Consider the following 21,359-nt stretch of genomic DNA (forward strand, 5'->3'; position numbering starts at 1 on the left):
TAAGAGTTGAACGTAAAAGATGACCATTTGCGGAATCGGTATGAAATGCCGCCGGCCCCGATTCCCGGCAGCGGCAGCCCGACACTGGAACAGATCCAGGCAGCGGCAGCCCGACAGCGCTGGAAATCCTGATCGTCCCTAGGTAAGTATTAACTAACCTAACCTACCCCCCTAACCCTCCCGTAGGGGTGCCTAACCCTAACCTCCCCCCCAAGTGCCTATCCCTAATCCCCCCTCTAAGTGCCTAACACCCCCTTCCCCGCTGCTTAAACCTTAGTCCCCCAGGGGGGGGGGGGGCGCTTACCCTAACCTCCCCCCGGGGGTGCCTAACCCTCCCCCCCTAGCCTAACCCTAACCTCCTGGGGGGTGCTTAACCCTAAGTCCCCCCCGGGAGCCCTAACCCTCCCTCCCCGCGGCTGTCCACTCGCGGTGCCCGGCATCCCGTCGTCGGGGAATGAGTGGCATCTACATCTAGACGCTGGGCATTTCACCCTCGCCGTAATATGACAGTCGGGAAGCCGGCTGTCAGTATAATGTCAGCCGGCTTCCCGATTGCATCCCCCATTTGCTTATAAATATGCTTTTGCGCACTTACCTTTCCAAAGCTGAAAATTCCTGTAACCCTAAACACAGCGTTATGTTATGGCAAATATTTATTTATGAACAATTAATAGCATTACAAAGGGCTTCACAGAGAATATATAACCATTGACATTAGTCCCTGCTCAAATGGAACGAACAATCTATGTCCCCTCCCACATACACAGACACTGAGGTTCATTATAGCCAAATTACCTACCAGGATATGGTTTAGATGTAAGAGGAAACACATGCAAACACAGTGAGAACATACAAACTGCACACCAACAGAGCCCTGTTCAGAATGTAACCCCTGACTCAATGCTGGCCACTGGCGACAGTGCTACCCCTACTTATATGATTAATAACACATTAAAAAGGAAGAAAAAAATGACCAAAGTTGCGTTAGACAGCCAGGGACATGTCTGCCATTTTGCTCATGATTGTTCCAATGTAACTACGACATTTAAAATGAATGTGAACAAGAATAAACTGCATTATAAAAAAAAAGTGTCATTATGTTTAACTTGTTGTACTAGGCATAATGTCATTGTCTCAGAGCATGAATGTGTATATGAAACTTGTATTGTTGGATCAGCCTGCAGCATATGACCAGAATGGTAATGAAATAGGAATTAGAAGAATTCAGGCAACAGATTCATTAGGGGTAAGAAGGAGCTGTGAATTCCACACACCAGGCATTTCAGCACAACCAGGGCACAAACAAAGGGGCTGCCATGCCTGAACTCACATTTTTGTGTTATTTATGAGTTTGGGAATGCCTCCTGCATAATGCAGGCTTTATTTTATATAGTAGCCTTGTTATAGGCAGCTGCTATTTACCAAAAGAGCAAATCCCCAACTGCTTCTATGTTCCGGCAATGAAATTGCATACACGGCAAAGGGACTCGCGTGTGCACTCCAAATCTGGCAACTACAGTCAGGTGCATAAATATTGGGACATTGACAGAATTTTCATATTTTGGCCTCTATTCACCACCACAATGGCTTTGAAATGAAACAAACAAGATGTGCTTTACCTGCAGACTTTCATATTTAATTTGAGGGTAATTACATCCAAATCAGGTGAACGGTGTAGGATTTACAACGGTTTCTATACGTGCCTCCCACTTTTTAAGGGGCCAAAAGTTATGGGACAAACTAAACAATCCTAAATCTAACTTTCACTTTTTAATGCTTTGTTGCAAATCCTTTGCAGGCAATTACAGCCTGAAGTCTGGAACACATAGACATCCCCAGACGCTGGGTTTCATCCCTGGTGATGCTCTGCCAGGCCTCTGCTGCAGATGTCTTCAGTTCCTGCTTGTTCTTGGGGCATTTTCCCTTCAGTTTTGTCTTCATCAAGTGAAATGCATGCTCAATCGGATTCAGGTCAGGGGATTGACTTGGCCATTGCATAACATTCCACTTTTTAACTTAAAAAACTCTTTGGTTGCTTTTGCAGTATGCTTCGGGTCATTGTCCATCTGCACTGTGAAGCGCCGTCCAATGAATTCTGAAGCATTTGACTGAATATGAGCATATAATATTTCCCAAAACACTTCAGAATTCATTCTGCTGCTTTTGTCAGCAGTCACATAATCAATAAATACAAGGGAACCAGTTCCATTGGCAGCCATACATGCCCACGCCATGACACTACCACCAGCAAGCTTCACTGATGAGGTGGTATGTTTTGGATTATGAGCAGTTCCTTTCCTTCTCCATAATCTTCTCTTCCCATCACTCTGGTACAAGTTGATCTTTGTCTCATCTGTCCATAGGATGTTGTTCCAGAATTGTAATGGCTATTTTAGATGTTGTTTGGCAAACTCTAATCTGATCTTCCTGTTTTTGTGACTCACCAATGTTTTACATCTTGTGGTGAACCCTCTATATTCACTCTTGTGAAGTCTTCTCTTGATTGTTGACTTTGACACATATACACCTACCTCCTGGAGAGTGTTCTTGATTTGGCCAACTGTTGTGAAGGGGTTTTTCTTCACCAGGGAAATAATTCTTCTGTCATCCAACACAGTTGTTTCCGTGGTCTTCCGGGTCTTTTGGTGTTGCTGAGCTCTCTGGTGCATTCTTTCTTTTTAAGGATGTTCCAAACAGTTGATTTGGCCACACCTAATGTTTTTGCTATCTCTCTGATGGGTTTGTTTTGATTTTTCAGCCTAATGATGGCTTGCTTCACTGATAGTGACAGCTCTTTGGATCTCATATTGAGAGTCGACAGCAACTAATTCCAAATGCAAATGTCACACCTAGAATCAACTCCAGACCTTTTACCTGCTTAATTGATAATGAAATAACGAGGGAATAGCCAACACCTGTCCATGAAATAGCTTTTGAGTTGATAGTCCCATTACTTTGGGCCCCTTAAAAAGTGGGAGGCACATATAGAAACCGTTGTAATTCCTACACCGTTCACCTGATTTGGATGTAATTACCCTCAAATGAAATCTGAAAGTCTGCAGTTAAAGCACATCTTGTTTGTTTCATTTCAAAGCCATTGTGGTGGTGAATAGAGGCCAAAATCTGAAAATTCTGTCAATGTCCCAATATTTATGCACCTGACTGTATATCGCAAATTGAAGAGTAAAGTTTACGTCATTATTGTTATGATCAATAACATTCATTTCCAGTCAATTTTGACAACCTCACAGCAGCTGAAATCACGAGGGAGGGACTTAAATGCAGTCCAAAATCCGCCGCGATCCAGTTTTTAAATACGAGTTCCGAATTGTGAGAATACCCGAGTTGGGACTCGATTCTACTTGGAACCCCAAAGTTCGGGTGTGTTCGGTTTTCTCAAAAACCAAACAGCTCATTTCTAGCCAAAAAGAAAGAAATTAATTTAGTTTGGCAAGACTTTGTAATAGGACTGTAATCCGAGAAGTTATATTTGTCTTATTTTTATACAGAAAATTTGGACACACAAGAGTGCCATACAAATAGTGCACACAGGGCCTGATTCAGACCCAGTCGCAAGCGCTGAGCGCTCGCAACTGGGTCGATGGTGGCCCAAAGCGCATGCGCGAGACCCGGATAGCGACGGGCAATCCGTCGCTCCAGGTCTCGCACCAAAGGGGGCGTGTTGTCGATGTTGAGTGACAGCTCGCCCCCCTTTGGTGGGCGGGCCGGGGGGGGTGGCTGCCCAGATGGAGGCGTTCCATGAGAACGCCTACCGTTTGGGGGCGGCCCCACTGACATCACGAGTGATGTCAGTGGAAGAGCTTTCGGCTCTGTTTGAGCTGAAAACTCTCTGGGGCTTGCGGCCACGAGACCCTACCACAAGGGTCTAGTCGCAAGCCCAATGGTCGCGATGGTCTTGACCATCGCGACCATCATCCTGGCCGCTCGCTATAGCTGTGGGTAGTCACCCACAGCAATGCGAGCGGCCAGGGGGCCGCTACATAAAAAAAAATAAAGACGCCCTGATTCAGAGCGAGCGCGCTGTCAGAGCGTCCGGCTCTGAATCAGGGCCACAGTTCTCCACTTTATGTTTACAACACAAGATACAAAAAATTCTGTAAGCATAGGGAGCACTGGTTCCTACGATAACATACGTGTCGTTCACACGTGTATAATTTAAAAACATAGGCCCTCATTCAGAGCCGCACGCTCTGAATGAGGGCCGGGCTCCATTTTCATGGAGCGTCCTCCTGGACGCTCGTATAGCTGTGGGTCACCACCCACAGGCTATACAAGCGTGCATTGTGATGGTCGCGATGGTCGAGACCATCGCGACCATCGAATTTGCGAGCCGGAGCCTGCGGTTGAGGTTTTCAACCGCAAGCTCCGGAGTGATTTTGGCTCTATCAGAGCCAAAATCACTCCCACTGACATCACTAGTGATGTCAGTGGGCCGGCTTCTGACGGGAGGCGTTCCCGTGGGAACGCCCCCGTCAGGGAGGCACGCCCACCAAAGGGGGCGTGCTGTCAATCAACATTGACAGCACGCCCCCTTTGATCGGACACAACGAGCGAAGGACTTTCCTTCGCTCGTCGCGTCTGGCGCATGCGCACGACGGAGCTCCCTCCGTCGTGCGCATGCTCAGTCCATAACATCGACCCACTTGCGAGCGGACAGCCGCTCGCGAGTGGGTCTGAATCAGGCCCATAGCACAGAACATAGTGACAGATGCCAAATTCCCCCCCCCCCTTTTTTTTTTTTTGTGGCTATATTCTGCTTTTCATCATGCTCGCTCTGAATCAGGGCCGTCCCAGCTAAATTTGGAGCGGCCTCCCAGCTTATGCGAGCAGCCAAATAGATGGTCGCGATGGTCAAAGACCATCGCGACCATCGTGCTTGCGACGAGACCCTGCGGTAGGGTCTCGCTTCCGCAAGCCCAGGAGTGATTTTGGCTCTATCATTACTGATGTCAGTGGGGCCGGACACAGACGGTAGGCGTTCTCATGGGAACGCCTCCGTCTGGCAGTCACGCCCCCGGCACGCCCACCAAAGGGGGCGTGCTGTCAATCAACATCGACAGCACGCCCCCTTTGGTGCGAGACCCGGAGCGACGGAGAGCCCGTCGCTATCCGGGTCTCGCGCATGCGCACGACGGAGCTCCCTCCGTCGTGCGCATGCGCAGTGGGGCAACATCGACCCGTTTGCGAGCGTCCTTTGCTCGCGAACGGGTCTGAATGACCCCCTTTGTGTTAGAAACTGCTCACAGTCCATCCAGATTGTTTTGTACTTACTTCTGTTCTAATAGGAAATTCATGAAATATGTTCCCAGGATAGGTCGCAAAAACACAAACCTAGCAAACTAATTAAAAATGTATTGACCACCATGAACGGAGGAAGTTTGCAACCTGTGACCTGGGAGATTTCGGCATTTGTTTGTGCAAATTAGTAAATCCTTTTTTTTTTTTTTAATCCAAAAGAGATTGGGATTTTATTTGGTAGCATATTGGATTAAATACATAGCATATTTATTTTCTGGACAATAGATGGGGAAATGCTAACGGCTAATGCTAGAAGGTATGTACTGTCATGGTGACAGGGTGCTGCACACGCACCACCTGCCACGGGTGTTTTTGACAATACATGGATGTACATAGGGAAGGGGAGTGTTTTTGGGCTTCAGGAATACTAGGCATGTTCCTGGAGGAGGTGGTAAAACTAAAAACGTGGCTTGACCTCGGCCAAGTGCGGTTGCGCACAGTCAAAAACAGGGTGATAATGCCTGGGCTGGCCCCGCCGCCCGCAAATGTGACAACATGATATCACCAAGAGGGGGCCGGGCCGCTCCCCCAGGAACAAACAGCTGAGATCTCAGTGCATCCTAAGGATAAGCAGGACGGCTCTCCCATGGATCTGCTGTTCTAGGCATCCTGCAAGCCAAATACAGGAGCCATGGGGGCAGTGACAGTGCAGCCCCGTGGCCTTGCACCCTGGTTACGGCCTGATTCCAGAACGTCCCAGGGAGGTATTCCTTGAGGAGTCAACTGAGACCCCAAGGTGCCTCTCTTATATTTTAAGCACTAGTTTGTGCTATTCAAATCGTATTTCATAGTGCATTGAGGTTCACGCTTGCAGGCTGCATTTATTTTACGGTTCCGCCATTACACAGCACCAGGGACTTTGCAAATGATGGATAGCCGTACTGAAAGCAAAAGTCTGAATACTCACCAGTCAGACTGTCCATATATTCTTCTCTCTCTAACCACAACCCCACAAATACTAAACACATTTTTAAAACGACTTTACTGAAAGTTCTCCTCTTCTTATTATGTATTTATCTGCATGTGCAACAACGGGCGTGTTAATGGGTTTTACGTCTCATTCTGCCTATCTCTATACACTTGTTTTCTCACACTTAAGTTTCCACCTAATTAATTAATTACGACTAATGAATAAAGGGAAAGACAGCGGGGGAACCAACTGGAAAAAGAGATGGGATGTGAACGTACAGGGACGGAGGGAAGCATATGACCTGGGATAGGCCTAAGGGCATACACCTGGTTTGAATTCATGTTACTTACCCTCACACCCCCTCTGCACAAAGGTCAGGACCCGACCTCTTCTGTCAGGCCTTGTGAAACCAGCCGCAGGCAGACAGTTCCTTGAGACCTGTGCAACTCTTAATTAAGGATGATTGCAGCCTCTGCTGAAAGGCACACAGTCACATTCCTTGGGTATTTTTGCACATAAATCAGTTACTTTGGTGATGCGGTTGGACATCTCAGATCCCTTTTAAGGGTTTGGATTATTAACAGGATCAGAATTGTCACCTGGATGAAGAGGGCAGGAAGATCCAACAGCTCAGGACAAGTAACCGGACATTTGTAGAGAAGAGACACTTTTGCCACGCGCGTCCATTGCTTTCAGGGACTGTTCCAGGGATTTTAAAATCATTTTATATATATATATATATATATATATATATATATCACAACATCCTCCATTATTGTATGTATGTTTTGTGTTGTTATTTAAATAACTGATGCTAAAGATAAAAAAAAGAAACAACACAACAACAAAAGCACATCTTTTAAAAAGTAGAAATTTGTTCCAACATGTGAAACTGGCAAATTAATAATATTTCTATATAAATCACCTATGGTATCTCTGATTGAAAGTTGAAATTCATGGTTTAATTTATTGATCCAGATTAGTGACTTGATGTGTATACTTTCACTGAAATATGGCAGTGATCACAGAGCAACTTTTCATTATTTCAGGTTTAATACCTTTATAGAACAATTTTTAATTTTTTTTTGCAAACCCCAATTTGTTCTATCCAAAAAAAAAATCATTCAAGAAACAGATTGTCTGAGAAGAAAAAAATTGTGTTAGAATTATGTGTAGCACTGCCGGATGCTGGTCCATTCGACAGTGACAAAACAAAAATGAGTAATAATAAGTAATAACTTGTGGTTCTCCTGATACAAATGTCATCCAGTGCAGACCCCATTCTAGTGTTCATTATGGGGAATGGAAAGGGCCAACTCTGAGATAGCAGATATGATTGATGGGCCATAGATCATAAGGCCAATCATCGTAAATTACAAGAGACTACATTATGTAACAGGATGGCCACATATATATATTTTAAGCTAGCCATGCTTTTTATCTATAGAAAAATAAGTAGCCCAAGACCCCAATGTATTTTCAAAACATTCAAAAATTTATTTGAAATAGTTTATTTAAATGTCAAAAAAATAAATAAATAATAATAATAATCAATTCAGTCCTTGCAGAATCTAAAAACAGTAGTTCGTCAACTGCAATCTCATATAATTATTCAGTATTGTAACCTCAGGCCTATATTTTGTACCTCCTCACCACCTGAAATTCCAGGACATTTAAGCCACGCCCCTGGTCCATCAAGGCCACGCCTCCAATTGCGTGTAACTACTCCCACAAATTGGTTGAGTCTGCCTTTTTCTGAATGTGGGAGCCATGATAGGTGGTGAATATGTGCCTCTGGGGGAGATATAGCAAATCTTGGAGAAGTTGCTCATAGCAACCAATCAGCTTCTAACTGTATTTTTCTAGCACGGCCTGTAAACAGTTTGACAGTTATAAGCTGATTGGTTTGTACTTTATCTGTCTCCACTCTATCTCTCTCCACAATTCGATAAATCTCCCCCTATAACTGCATCAATGGCATGCACACAACACTGAACATATTGCTTCAGACCCACCACAAATTATCCTAACTGATAAACCAAAATTGTAACCCCTCCCTGTTTCTGACTGATAAATGCAATGAATATGAACAGGTTAATGTTTTTCTAATGGCGGAACTACTAATAAAATGTATTTTTAAATAAGTTCTTCCTCTCCCCAATGGGGGTTATATCAGTGTCGTGCGGTTAGGTCAATGGCTGGGGAGGCACGTATTCAGATGGGTCTGAGTGCTGGAAGCCTGTCTCACCCCCTACTCACTGTAATTCTCCCCTCACTACGCTAGGTTTCAGTGTCCATTGATTCTCTTACCTGCAACAGTGTATCTTCTTTTGCTGCTGCTGACTGAGCTCCAGCTCTAAACAATGCACTTCCTGGTCACGTGACACATCCAAGGTGTCCATCAGTGCTCAAGGCATGCCCCCATACTCAGAGATATGAGTAGAGATAGTAGTAGTGCGCTTTGGGGCAATCTTAGTGTGTGCTGACTAAGGGATGTGACCATATAATTATGAAAAACCTATATGTTCCTAATGTTCCAAATGGGTAAAAAACGTCTCGACTTTGAATCTGTAGGTTGGGTGTTCTTAAATGTCCAATGTCCACAAACGCATAAGTTTCTTGTATGTAAAGAATCGTGTTAATGGTCCCAAAAGTTTTTATAGTCTTAATAGGTTAACCCCATATTATCTGTAGGATGGATGTTCTTTATGTCGTTACTTGACCGTAATACGCACCTCCTTGCTCTCCTCTCCACCTCAAATACAACACATGGGCACAGTATCAGGGACTTGGTGAACACTATGTTGCAGATAGGTAAGGAAAACTGTTACACCATGCGGTGTGCAGATCCTGCTGGTTCTCCCAGTCCCGGTGCTTGTACAGATGGTGAGAAAGGTTTGGCGATGAATGTGTGGCAAGGTGGTGCTGCGGTGTCATAAATGGAATATACTCCAACTGTAGTCTAATATTTTATTTCTAACTTTTATTGCTGCAATGCACTGAACACTATGTTCACCAAGTCCCTGATACTGTGCCCATGTGTTGTATTTGAGGTGGAGAGAAGAGCAAGGAGGTGCGTATTACGGTCAAGTAACGCCATAAAGAACACCCATCCTACAGATAATATGGGGTTAACCCATTAAGACTATAAAAAATTTTGGGACCATTAACACGATTCTTTACATACAAGAAACTTATGCGTTTGTGGACATTGGACATTTAAGAACACCCAACCTACAGATTCAAAGTCGGGACGTTTTTTACCCATTTGGAACATTAGGAACACATAGGTTTTTCATAATTATATGGTCACATCCCTTAGTCAGCACACACTAAGATTGTCCCAAAGCGCACCACTACTATCTCTACTCATTGTATTAATTAGAGGTTGGGATACCTCTACAAGTGGAGCAGCTAGGGACGACCTTGAGATAAGACCAAGAGCGCTGGATACCCATACCCTTATAATACTCAGAGATATGCCTCTATTAGATCTGCTTCCGTGCAGTTCACTGCCCGTGGTGTGGCCACGCCCCCAGTTCTGCAAGCAGTGTCTGACTATACAGAAGCGAGGCTGAGCTGTTGCTGCCTCATCTCTCGTCTCCCTGCTGTCCCAGGGAGCTCCACTAAGCTGATGAATGTTAACTATAAAAATGATTACAATAAACAAAAAAGCTATTTATAAGTTATAAATATCTTCTTTGGATTATTCTAACCATTTTTATATCAAATCTTAGGAGTATGGGCTCTGTCGACCCTGACTGCATGTCCCTGGGTTATATGAGGGGAACGTCGTAAGTTCTGCAACCCTTCTTGCTCCAGCACTGACACCTAGGAGCTGCTTCTGCTGGTTGTCAATGTTGGTGCTATCTAAATATCTCCTTCTCTTAGTTGACAATGCTGATGCTATTAGGACATCCCATGCTCCTGGCGCCAGTGCTTTGCGAATATCCGCTAGTCTTGGTTGTCAACTCTGGTGCTGTGCAAACATCCCCTGCTCCTGATTGTCAATGCTGACAGTTCGAAAATCCCTTTCTCCTGGTTCTAAATGCTAGCACCAGCCAAATATCCTCTAGACATTGGAACATCCACTTCTTGTTGATGTCAATGCTTGACGATACTCAAACATCCCATAGTCCTGGTTGTCAATCCCCATAGTATCTGAACATCCCATGCTGCTGGTTGGCACTGTTCAAACTCACCCTTTTCCCGGTTGTCAACACTGCAGGCATCCCTCTCTTGAAATACCCCCAGCTCTCCTTCTTTTGGGTAGACTGGGAAATTTATTTCCAGTTAGCCTGCACAATTATTTGTAATATGTCCTTCTAAGAATGGGAGGAAATTCTCTCACTGATTACACATCGCTGCAGAATAGGTTGGCGCTACATGAAGAATAACATTATTAAAGGATGTCCTTGGATTCAGTTGTTTGCCCAACTATTGCAGAAAATGAAAGTTAAAATCTTTATAAGTATTTGCTACAGGCAAATACCACCCCATTGCTGGAACAGCTGGAAATGCCCCAGTTCTGCTCAGTTTAACTACTGTAAAAATAACTTGTTTTAGTTTAGATTTCTCTATAATGTAGGTCAGGAGCAGAATTATCAACAGATGTCTCCCATGTTATGGCAACAGACACGTTTTCCGCAGGACACTTAAAATGAATCACCACCACTTGAAAGCGGGGGGGGGGCAAAGAGTGTTTAGTTTCTTTAGAGAGTCCATCAGATATAAACGCATAGATCACTGGTTCCCAGCCTATTCTGAACCACGGTGCCCTAGAGTATCAGAATTGTTTTCACGGCACCCCTAAGCCAAAAGTTTGTTATTGAGAAATTCATAAAAAAAAAGTAAAGTAGTAAAGTGAATTGTGCTTACCTGTCATCCTTAAGTTCAGTTATGTGGTGGTGGACAGGTTTGCACATATATTTACATTATATTGACCATAAATAATTTGATTTGGTGCTGGACCACCAACCTGAGGCAAACCTGCAAGTGTCGGTGCCATGGTGCACAGTTTGGGAACCACTGGTATAGATCATGTCTCTAGGTACTTGGAATTTAACAACAGAAATACCCTAGCCTACACACTGTATATCATCTTGTGGCTGCAAAAATAAAATCCATGCCCTCAAGACGGAATTGGGGGTTTCCTCAATTGCTTAAGGAGAAAAAGAACGTTTATTAAAAATTGCCAATGATAGCCTCTGTAAGAGATATAGGAAAAAAATGGCAGCAAAGCTTACAAGATAATGAGCCTCAAAATACAAGGCCAACCTCAACTAGGTCCCTAAATCTATGAAATGTGTGTCGTGTGCAGGTACATATTACAACATAATTATTATGCTCTTAACCTTAATCTAGAGTTTAAACCCTTGTGAGCCTATCATCATTTCATACTGTAAATTTTTGGTATTCAGTTTAAATCTATGTTTGCATTATCTGATTTTAGACCTTTAGATGTTCATTTCATTGGATATTTATTTTAAATTTTTTTGTTTTAGCATTGTATCGGCCAACAATTCTCTAGTCAGGAAGAATAATAAATTCCAAATATCATTAAACAGATCTGCAAGTTAAGTGTTTATCTACAGTATAAGAATGCCGGATCTGGATCTGTTTATATAGTAGTATAAATAATCTCTACATTAAAATTACATGGTTGGACGCCATTAAGTGTTCCCTTCTTCAGTGATACCTGTTGGTTAATAACTATCTGCAAAATATGGACAGCAAATGAAGTCAAAACCTGGTTTATTTGTATTATGCAATTATATATGTGTAACACATACAGCATATATATATATATATATATATATATGTATATACACAGTAATAAAATATATTTTAGAAGACAGCTTTGCTTAAATAATTGTAATGATTTGCAAATCTCACAGGCATGGATAAAAATGCAGGTTGCCATGATTACATGTATTTCACCAACAAAAGTGGCAAAAAAAAATCTGAATTTTCACACGTGTTTTAGAGATTCTCAGCATCGGGGCTGGGAGCGGTGTAAAGGTCCTGAGCACCATCTGTGGAGCTACATTTGTGGAATAGGGAAAACAGACTTTTGTGAGCAATACCCCCTCCTACAGGAACAAGACAAGCTGCCGTGTAATACTAAGGGGAGAAGAGATAAAATAGAATATTCTTTCCTAGCATTCCTTTGTTTGCTACCTTAGTTATATATTGAAGACAGGCTTCTGCATTCAGAAATAAATAAAATATGTATCATACATTAATTAATTATTAATAATAGCAGAATGTACTGCATGTTGGTTTTAGTTTAAATAAATTCACATTGTATGCCCTTGCTAAAGGCATTTCAAGCACCAGATATTGAATTAATTTGTAATATAACAAGTTCATAGTTTTAATTGAGTTTATAATTCTTGAATAAAAAGACATTATGCTTGAAAAGAATAGAGGACATATATTTAAATAGATTACATATTTTACATTATGTATATATATATATATATATATATATATTTATACATATAAATTCACATATATTTGTGTCTCTCTATATATATATGTCTCTCTCTCTCTCTCTCTCTCTCTATATATATATATAATATTGTGACTAGTTTAAGATGCTGCAAATATACACAGGAGGCAGTTAGACTTGTTTTAAGTGTAATACACTCATGTTATAACATTTTAAAGGATCATATTTAAACTATTTGAAAACTTTGGTTTGACCTGAGCAGAAGATATTAATTAAAAAAAAATCACAGATAATGAAAAGTAAATTTAACAAAAAATGGGTACAGGTATTCATTACTTAGCAGTTTGAAAATTAATTTCCTACTGGTTAATTTTATATACTCTATGTTATTTGTCTGTCTATTTGTTAAACACAGAATTACCTTGCAAATACACTTTATTTGTAATTACCCACAGTTAGGTACAGTTTGGCAAAATTATAATTATTAGTATTTTTATATTTAATCATGTCATGTCAAAATTATTAATCTAAGTGTAATCAGTATGAAATTCTCCATTTGCCCTAGATAGAAAATAAACTGGATCAAATATTTTTTCAAAATAACATCCAAAATTAATCAAAATGTTTTATTTTAGTTCCTGCTGTATTTACACAAACATACTAGTATTAATATATTATATAAACATACTAATCATTAATTTTCCAATACATAAATTACACACAAACATTTTTTTAAATTGTTACTAAGAATATAACTGATAATAAAAAACTGCAGTGATGTCTATATTAATATATAAATAATTGTAAAATACCTAGCAAACACCTTGTGTACATGTGATAGTCTTTGATTAAATTATTTGTATGCTTAGAATTAAATAAAATGAAAATACAGGTCACTGCAATAAAAAACAAACTACTAAAAATATGTAATGTTTTTACCAATTTTAAAGTGCAAGGGACTTTGCTGTTGCTATATAAGTAAATGTTAATAAAAATAGAAACAAATAATGATTCTGTGTATAAGGTATGCGTGCTGTAACAAAAAAAGAAGTATGAAACATATTTTTCTAAAAATTATTGAATACATTAAAGATACATTTGTTAAAACATATTCTAACACCTGAAAAAGCAAAAAATATACATGTTCTTTAAAAAGTGCCTTGAGAAAAATATGACAGTCTCTGAAATATTACTATTGGATTATCTCCTCTTTGTTAGAAAATATTATTCTACTTGACACATTTCATGCATGTACAGTTTGTAGCATACTGACCTTGTATCTGGCACTAGTTATTTCAAACTCTTACTAATAATTTCCATCTGTCTCTTGAAGGTTTTGAAATCCCTCAAATAGAATTTTATAGGGCAATGAAAGGAGACCACACGCGTTCCCTTTGCAAAATAAAAATAGCACACAAGAACATTTGTTAGGATTCTGTTATATAATATAAATAACTAGAATATAAGAAATGGTGTAAATCTATTGAAAACAATTTATGTTTTATGCCTGCACTATATAAATTGTTGAGATTAAATAGAATATAGTAAATGTTTTTCTGTAGATAATAACATTAGCTGGAACAGAAGAAATTGTTCATTTCAGTATTTTGGGATAAAATAAAAATTAAATACATTGATTAATATTATTGCATTATAATAACATTCGATGGAGTGGTATGTATATATACAGAAACCGTAGTTTTTAGTTAAATTCACTAGTAAAAAATGGAAGGATTAATTTTATTGGGATAAAATAAATATTAAGTATAGTAACAGATACCACTTGTATGATTTCATATATTTATTTGACAAAGTGCTATACACAGAGCAAAATATTTATTCTGAATAAATGCGATGATGGTGAACAAAACATTACATTGACCATTGATGATATTTCCGTGTTGCCTTCATAATATTAGCCTAAGTATTGAAAAACTGAAAACTTCAACTTTAGTCCTCCACCAACACATATATTTTTTACAGTCATCTTTACGGTAAATTTAATGGTATTTAAATTTTCTTGAATGAAAACTAACATCTGAAACTTTATATTTGAGGGTCAAAAAATTGATTTCTAGTCACTTCATATTTTGGACCTATGACCCTATGTTAGTGTAATGTCCTACCAATAATAAATTTGTATCGCCATATAAACTCATTTATAAATGTAAAGTATTAAATGAGAGTCTTTTTTTATTATTAATATGGTGACGCATTATACCAAACTAATAGAGAACCTGTCATGCAGACGCTAAGGTTGCACTTAATTAGGACTTAATAATTGCACATGGTGACTTGGAGGTGTCATGGTTGAAAATGAATGTCAAGCCACCCATCAACTCTTTCTGTCAAACTCATCTCTAACAACGGGAGGAGGGAAGGGGGGGTTCAGCATTTTAATTAAAAATAATATGGTACATTTACTGAAATGTAAAAAATTAACTGCTCTCTCATGGATTACACTATTTGGAGCGTTAAATAATAAAAGTGTTGCAAATCTCAATGCACAATCCAAATAAAATCTAGTAAAATTAAAATTGAAGTCAAAATGTACTTTCACAGGAAGATAGTGGTGATTTGATTGAAATAATGCAAACTGTATTGAATGCAGTATTTGCAGTCAAATCAAGGAGGCAAAATTAGCAAATGGAAGTTTCACACTATTATAAATATTTTATATTTTGCATGGAATTCAATGTACTTTCATATTTGAAAATGTTACCTTTTAAATAGGAAAAATACACACAAATATACTGTTGAATGGCATTTTTTTAAATCATATTGATAATTCACCTGTAATAGTACAGTGTATCCATAGTACAGTGGATTTGAGCATGATAAAGCACCTAAGTATGCAATATTCATATAAAAGCATCAATGTAATTTTGATTTGAATAAAGGACAATTTAATAGAACTTTATAAATATAGCAAGTTTGCTGTAAACTACAGGAATTTGTTTTATTAGATTGTTCATATCTTGTTTCTATCATTGAGAAACATTCCAAAGAATCCAGGAGACTCTTATAAAAATTAAGAAGCCAGATGATCTTTACAGAAGCCATTAATGGACTCCGCCAATACGAAGGTATCCAAAATAGTTATACGCCTGAAATATGATTGGTTCCTACTGGCTAGATAAAGTACTTGAGGAATCTCTACCATGCTGTTAAGTAATCTATTGTTGTGTACTCCCGTCTCTAATGCTCCAAAACAAACAGTTGCTTTTAGTGAACTGTAACGGCACCTTCAAAGCAGGAGGCATTCCAAATTCTCAATTAAAATGAGCTTTCCTTATATCAAATCTAGCCCTGGTCAATTCAATAATTATGTATTATATATAAATAATTATGTAGAGATGTTAGCAAAAATTTAAAATTTGCTTCAATCTAATAAATATATCTTAATGAATTAAAATTTTAATTTAGCAAAAAAAAATCAACCATTTTTTTCTGCAATTACATCATAGCATACACATCCCAAATATTATGTTATTAGATTTGCTGAGCGTTAACATGGCTGAAATTACACCAAAATGGATAAATGTGGGCATTCGAGTTTCATACATTTCAAAATGCTAGACAAAGATTATCGTTTATATCGCTTAAGCCGGGTACACACTAGACAATGTCTAGTGTGCCCGACATCTTCAGCGTCAGGACCCGGCAGGGTAGCCGGAATCGGCAAGAGCGTACACACTTGCCGATGCCGGCAGCGGGGGCCAAGCTGCATTCCTGCAAGTAGGTCCAATGGTGGATGACGCTGACGACGCAGGGGAGTACTCATCGTCAGCCATATGGCGAATACACACTAGACGATGTACCCGATATGTTCTTCCAATCCGCCAGATCGAACGACATATCGTCTAGTGTGTACCCAGCATTAAAGATAATTTGTGATATTGACATAGGATTAAAAAAATTTAAAAAAAATAAGTTACATTCATTTGTCTCCCAGGAGGTAGGATAGCAAATTTTTGCCTAGAGGGGAAAATTACATTGAAATAGTCAATATTAAATATATTTTGTATGGGTATTTCTATGTTTTTATTTCAGTTAATACACATGTATACTGTATAGGGTTTTTTGGAACAGGGAGGATTAAACCAGGAAATGGAAAACAAGACTGCCATCTGGTGGCCGAATATAACATTTTTCAGTAAATAATAATGTATGTAAAAAAGACCTTGCCATATGTGAGCATGAATTACACTGCAGTGGAGAAGAGGGGTTCTTTTAGCCTCTGGATCTTTAGGCTGGCGTGGAACTACAAGTTCCAGCATGCCCAAGCAGTGGATTATGCTAAGACTTGTAGTTCAAGAACATAAACTGGCACCTCTGTGCTGTACAAGATACATGACCCCATTGTAACATCTGAGGCTTCAAATGCTAAATTGTTCCTATATTCACAGCTAGAAGTTGTGTGCAGCGTATGATCTCCAGCTGCATTGTGGGAGTTGTGGATTCATGGAGCCGCACACCATGGAGAGAACTACATTTCCCAGAATGCAATGAGAAGAGCTCCTTCCTGGTACATGGCTGCAAGGACACCAGGCAGCAGGGTGCTTTGCATAGTAAGTTTGGGTGACTTCTGGAGCTTATGTAGCTTTTATCAGTATTTTTGCAACCCTCAGAAGCCAGGGACTGTGTGCTGAGCACTGCTTATATTGCTGCATGATTGCACACTCACATATTCAGCATAAACATCAGTGGTTTATATACGTTGTGGTGAGTGAGGCAAGATAGGGCTTTGACAGGTTGTATTTATTATGGCTAGGTCAGTTGTTTTAGATGCAGATTGCAATTCAGCCTCCTAACATCATACCTTACTCCTCACACTCTGCTTTTCCTACTTTATTAATTAATGAGCTGAAATATTGAACATGAAACATGGGAAGCAGCGCAGAATATCAGTTATATTTAATGTGTTAATAAATTAGAAAGAAATCATATATATGTATGTAGAGCTTACTCTATATACATTACCACATACACACATTACACTATGGTTAATTTTTTAACCGGAGGAAACCCAGGCAAGCACGGGTTGAACATACAAACTGCACATAGTGCCTTTGCGGGACTTGAACCCAGGACCTCAGTGCTGTGAGGCTTAAGCTAATCATTGCGCCAAAGTGCTGCCCTGACTCTTCATATTTTCCAGAGTGTTACATGACTACCTTGGCAACCACAGTCACATGGTATGTGCTGCAAGGAGACTACAATCTCAGCTTTCTCTGTGCCACAACACGACATGCTGGGAGCTGTGCCCCTGTGGCCCTCTTTGGTTGCCCTTCAGAGAGTTATTGAAAAGGAGATAATGTTTTGTAGGAGGCACTTATATTGATATTTAAAGGAAAATAAACCTTTTATATGGGATTGCCGCCTTGAACCAGAAATACATTTCGGTTACGGGATTGTGTGCGAATGCCGACTTGTAACCTATGAATCCTTATGGGAATAACCGCACAGTCCTCCTTGGTATGCCATGCAATTAATTGTGTGACTAAACATGTCTAGTGCACTAATATAAAGCGGATATACGAGTTTTGTCACCGCCTGTTTGCGTCATACTAGCACTGGGGTTCATGCCAAGTTGCCCACGAGTCCGTATTGTGTAGCTGAGCTATACGAGTCACACTCACCTCAGTCTCATCTGCACTTGCGGCTGAAAGTACGTAACAGGGCGGTAGCACGCAGTCAGCGTTTATTTAGGGCATACAGACGGAACTGCGGGTTATGCTGAGCGTGTGCAGTGATGCCTCTGATTTCAGCCTGAGCTCTTGCGCCAGGGTTAGAGCTCTGCGTACGGGCAAATATCCGCATTTCGTCACATTCACGCTAAGCAAGCATAATTGCCTGCAACTGTAAATCCTCCCTATGTGTTTTGATAAGTGATGAATGTATTTATAGATACGCTGTATATCTTTCTATGATGTTTGTATATGGGGGGGGGTAGACAGGGGCCTTTTTTAGTGTTGACAGAGATTCTGGTTTTAAATACAAAATTCTATCAAACCGCTTTGACGTCCTATAGCAGAAGTAGAACAATGACCGTATTTGTATTTACAAAGCACCAAGTCAGCGCCTGAGGTGGGCGGAAATGGGACGTGTTTAATCCCGCGCTGCATAGCAGTATGCACAGTTGTACGCATCTTGTAACGCAATAGTCCCCTGTCTGTACTTGAGTGCGCTTAGCTCCTGACTATGCGCAGCATGAAGATACGCAATGTACTCCCCGCCCACAGGCCTTCGTTCAACTACGCATCGCCCCCTGTAATCAACAGCAATCTGTGCAATAGGAGGAATTGTTATACAGTACAAAGGAATGCAACCCCCCTGCTGTACTAGAACCAATAGTCCCAGCTTGTACCTCTACTGTTGTAAGCGGTATCTCTGCCGAAATGGGGTTGAATTACTTGTATAAGATGCAGGCTTTTGCTATATGCAGAGCTTGCCCCGCTGCACTTTGTGTCAGTACCACCTGCTGCAGCAGTAGCTTTATGTTGCCTCTATGTCCAGCTGATGTACTAACAAAAGTCCCAGCTGCAGTATTTATGGTGCGTGCGCTCTCAGATAATAATACTTCAGCCGACTGACGCGGCAACACGACTTTACTTCCTGGAAGCCCGATGTCATCAGGGGCTCTGCGGCACTCGGGTCAGGGTCGCCCTTTATTCACCTTCTGATGGTGGGCACGCAGAAGAATGTCCCATTTTAACTACAGTATGTTGAGGGAAAAAAGATGAGTATTATACTGCAGCGCTTCATTATTCTATACAAAGCACGCGCTGAATAGAATAAGACTACACCGTGACTTAATTCATGTTGAATTTGATGGGCTACATCTCAGATGATGTCACTTGTTTCTAGGAAATCGATAGGCTGAGTGTTCTTATATATTGGTTCAGCCAGCAAAATGGCTGCCATGGTTCTGTGCAGGCAACAGTGCTGGTGGATAGAGACAACTGTGCTGACCTCAGTTTGTTAGTAAATGAATGATGCGTGTTTGAAGTAATTCAGTTATCTTCCTTTTATTAAACCAGTCCGCCGAGACATCAGATGGGCCAGGGCTGTAGTTATGGTGGGGTAACTGAGGGGGCACAGCTAAGACCCGTTGTGTACATTCCTATATTGCGTGCTGAAGGGCATGTGAGGGCGTGGTTAAGTCTTCCATGCACTTCAGTGCTCCAATAGGTCGTCTTACAATGCTCTACCCTCCACTAGGCGCCTCTGTCTTTTCACAGCTACTTGAGGGAAGACATGTTGTTCTGCTCTCAATTGCTGATTTATATCTAACCAGGAAAAATTTCAGATGAAAATATATATATATATAATATTTGATAACTTAAAATATTCAGATTGCGCACTAGCAGATAATTCGCAACAGATCTGTCTAGAGTAGAGAATATATTTCTACAAATTGTTAAAACCTTTGCTTTGTCCTCGTTTCAGTTGTGATACCTTTTTCCGTGCTGATGCTGGCGGCACGTCTCCTCCAGGCTTACAGACGCATTCCCTCCGTTTTAGCGACATCGAGATATTTTTCCTCACAGAGCAACATGGAGAAGCCTGTGGAGACGTCTATCAGGTCCAAGCTGAGTCAGAAATTGGAACCCTGCCACCTAGAGGTGCTTAATGAGAGTTACATGCATTCCGTGCCCCCCGGATCGGAGACCCACTTTAAAGTTGTAGTTGTGTCTGATCTGTTCAATGGGAAGTCTCTGATCCAGAGACACAGACTCGTCAATGATTTGCTGAAAGAGGAGCTAGCCGGTCCTGTACATGCCTTATCCATTCAGGCCAAGACCCCACAACAGTGGGAAGACAACCCCACTGTCGGAAAAAGCCCAGGATGCATGGGGGGCTCGAAACATGATGCGCAAATGACCAAGAAACTCAGTACTCAAGTGTAATAGAGAACAATACACAATGAGAATAGTATAGTACGTACTTGTTCTGTGCACCCAGCCAGGCTGATAATTCCATCATACAATCAGTAAACAATGTATAAACCTTGTATGTATGTACATTGATGTTTAAATTATATCTGTGTTTGGAAGTATTATGAAACCATTTATGAGGATATACATTATTTGTTCTAGATTTGAAATTTACCTGTAATAAAAAAAGAAATTGCTCACTCTGGCGGTCATGGTTGGTGTTTAAAGTGGAACTTTCACACACTGGAAGCAGATGTTTGGGGTCTGAAGTAATATTAATAACCGTGTAGCCAATGGGAACAAACAGCCACTACCTCATGAATATTAGTCAGGCCATACCTTTTGTTCTAACATATTGATATGCGGCAGCGTGGTATGGCAGTCAACATGGATGACTCCACTGACTGTAGGTGGACAGGTCCACTTCAGATAGGTAGGTTCTGTAGTTAACAACTTCAAAACGTATACTTTAGAGTGTGCTGTCCAACTACTTCTATAAAGGGCGCTATACAAATCTGCTTTAGGGCTGAATAATGCCTCTGCAATGGCCTTCCCCGATGTACATCCGTGCTCCCGAATGTGCAAGGTCTGAGAAGCCCTCCTTGCTGAGTCTTTAGATGCCACCATCGAAATTTGCCCTAGATCTATGGCAGGTGCAGTTTCTCCGCCCAAGTGTGGTCTTCTATGTGATCGACTGTGCGTCACTGTACGTAACCACTGAGCGGCACGGCCACAA

General features: G+C 40.7%; 1 protein-coding gene across 1 annotated transcript; it reads left to right on the top strand.

The window, feature by feature from the left end:
- Positions 1-17,172: 17,172 nt before the first annotated feature.
- Positions 17,173-20,839, top strand: BOLA1 (bolA family member 1). The gene is made up of 2 exons (XM_088474182.1): positions 17,173-17,254; positions 20,136-20,839. Exon 2 carries the CDS (start codon positions 20,159-20,161, stop codon positions 20,594-20,596), a length of 438 nt encoding a protein of 145 aa, XP_088330308.1. The 5' UTR covers positions 17,173-17,254; positions 20,136-20,158; the 3' UTR covers positions 20,597-20,839.
- Positions 20,840-21,359: the final 520 nt, after the last annotated feature.

This window comes from Taudactylus pleione, unplaced genomic scaffold (assembly GCF_031769625.1).
Source record: "Taudactylus pleione unplaced genomic scaffold, aTauple2 ptg000148l, whole genome shotgun sequence".
In the NCBI taxonomy this organism is placed as follows: Eukaryota; Metazoa; Chordata; class Amphibia; order Anura; family Myobatrachidae; genus Taudactylus; species Taudactylus pleione.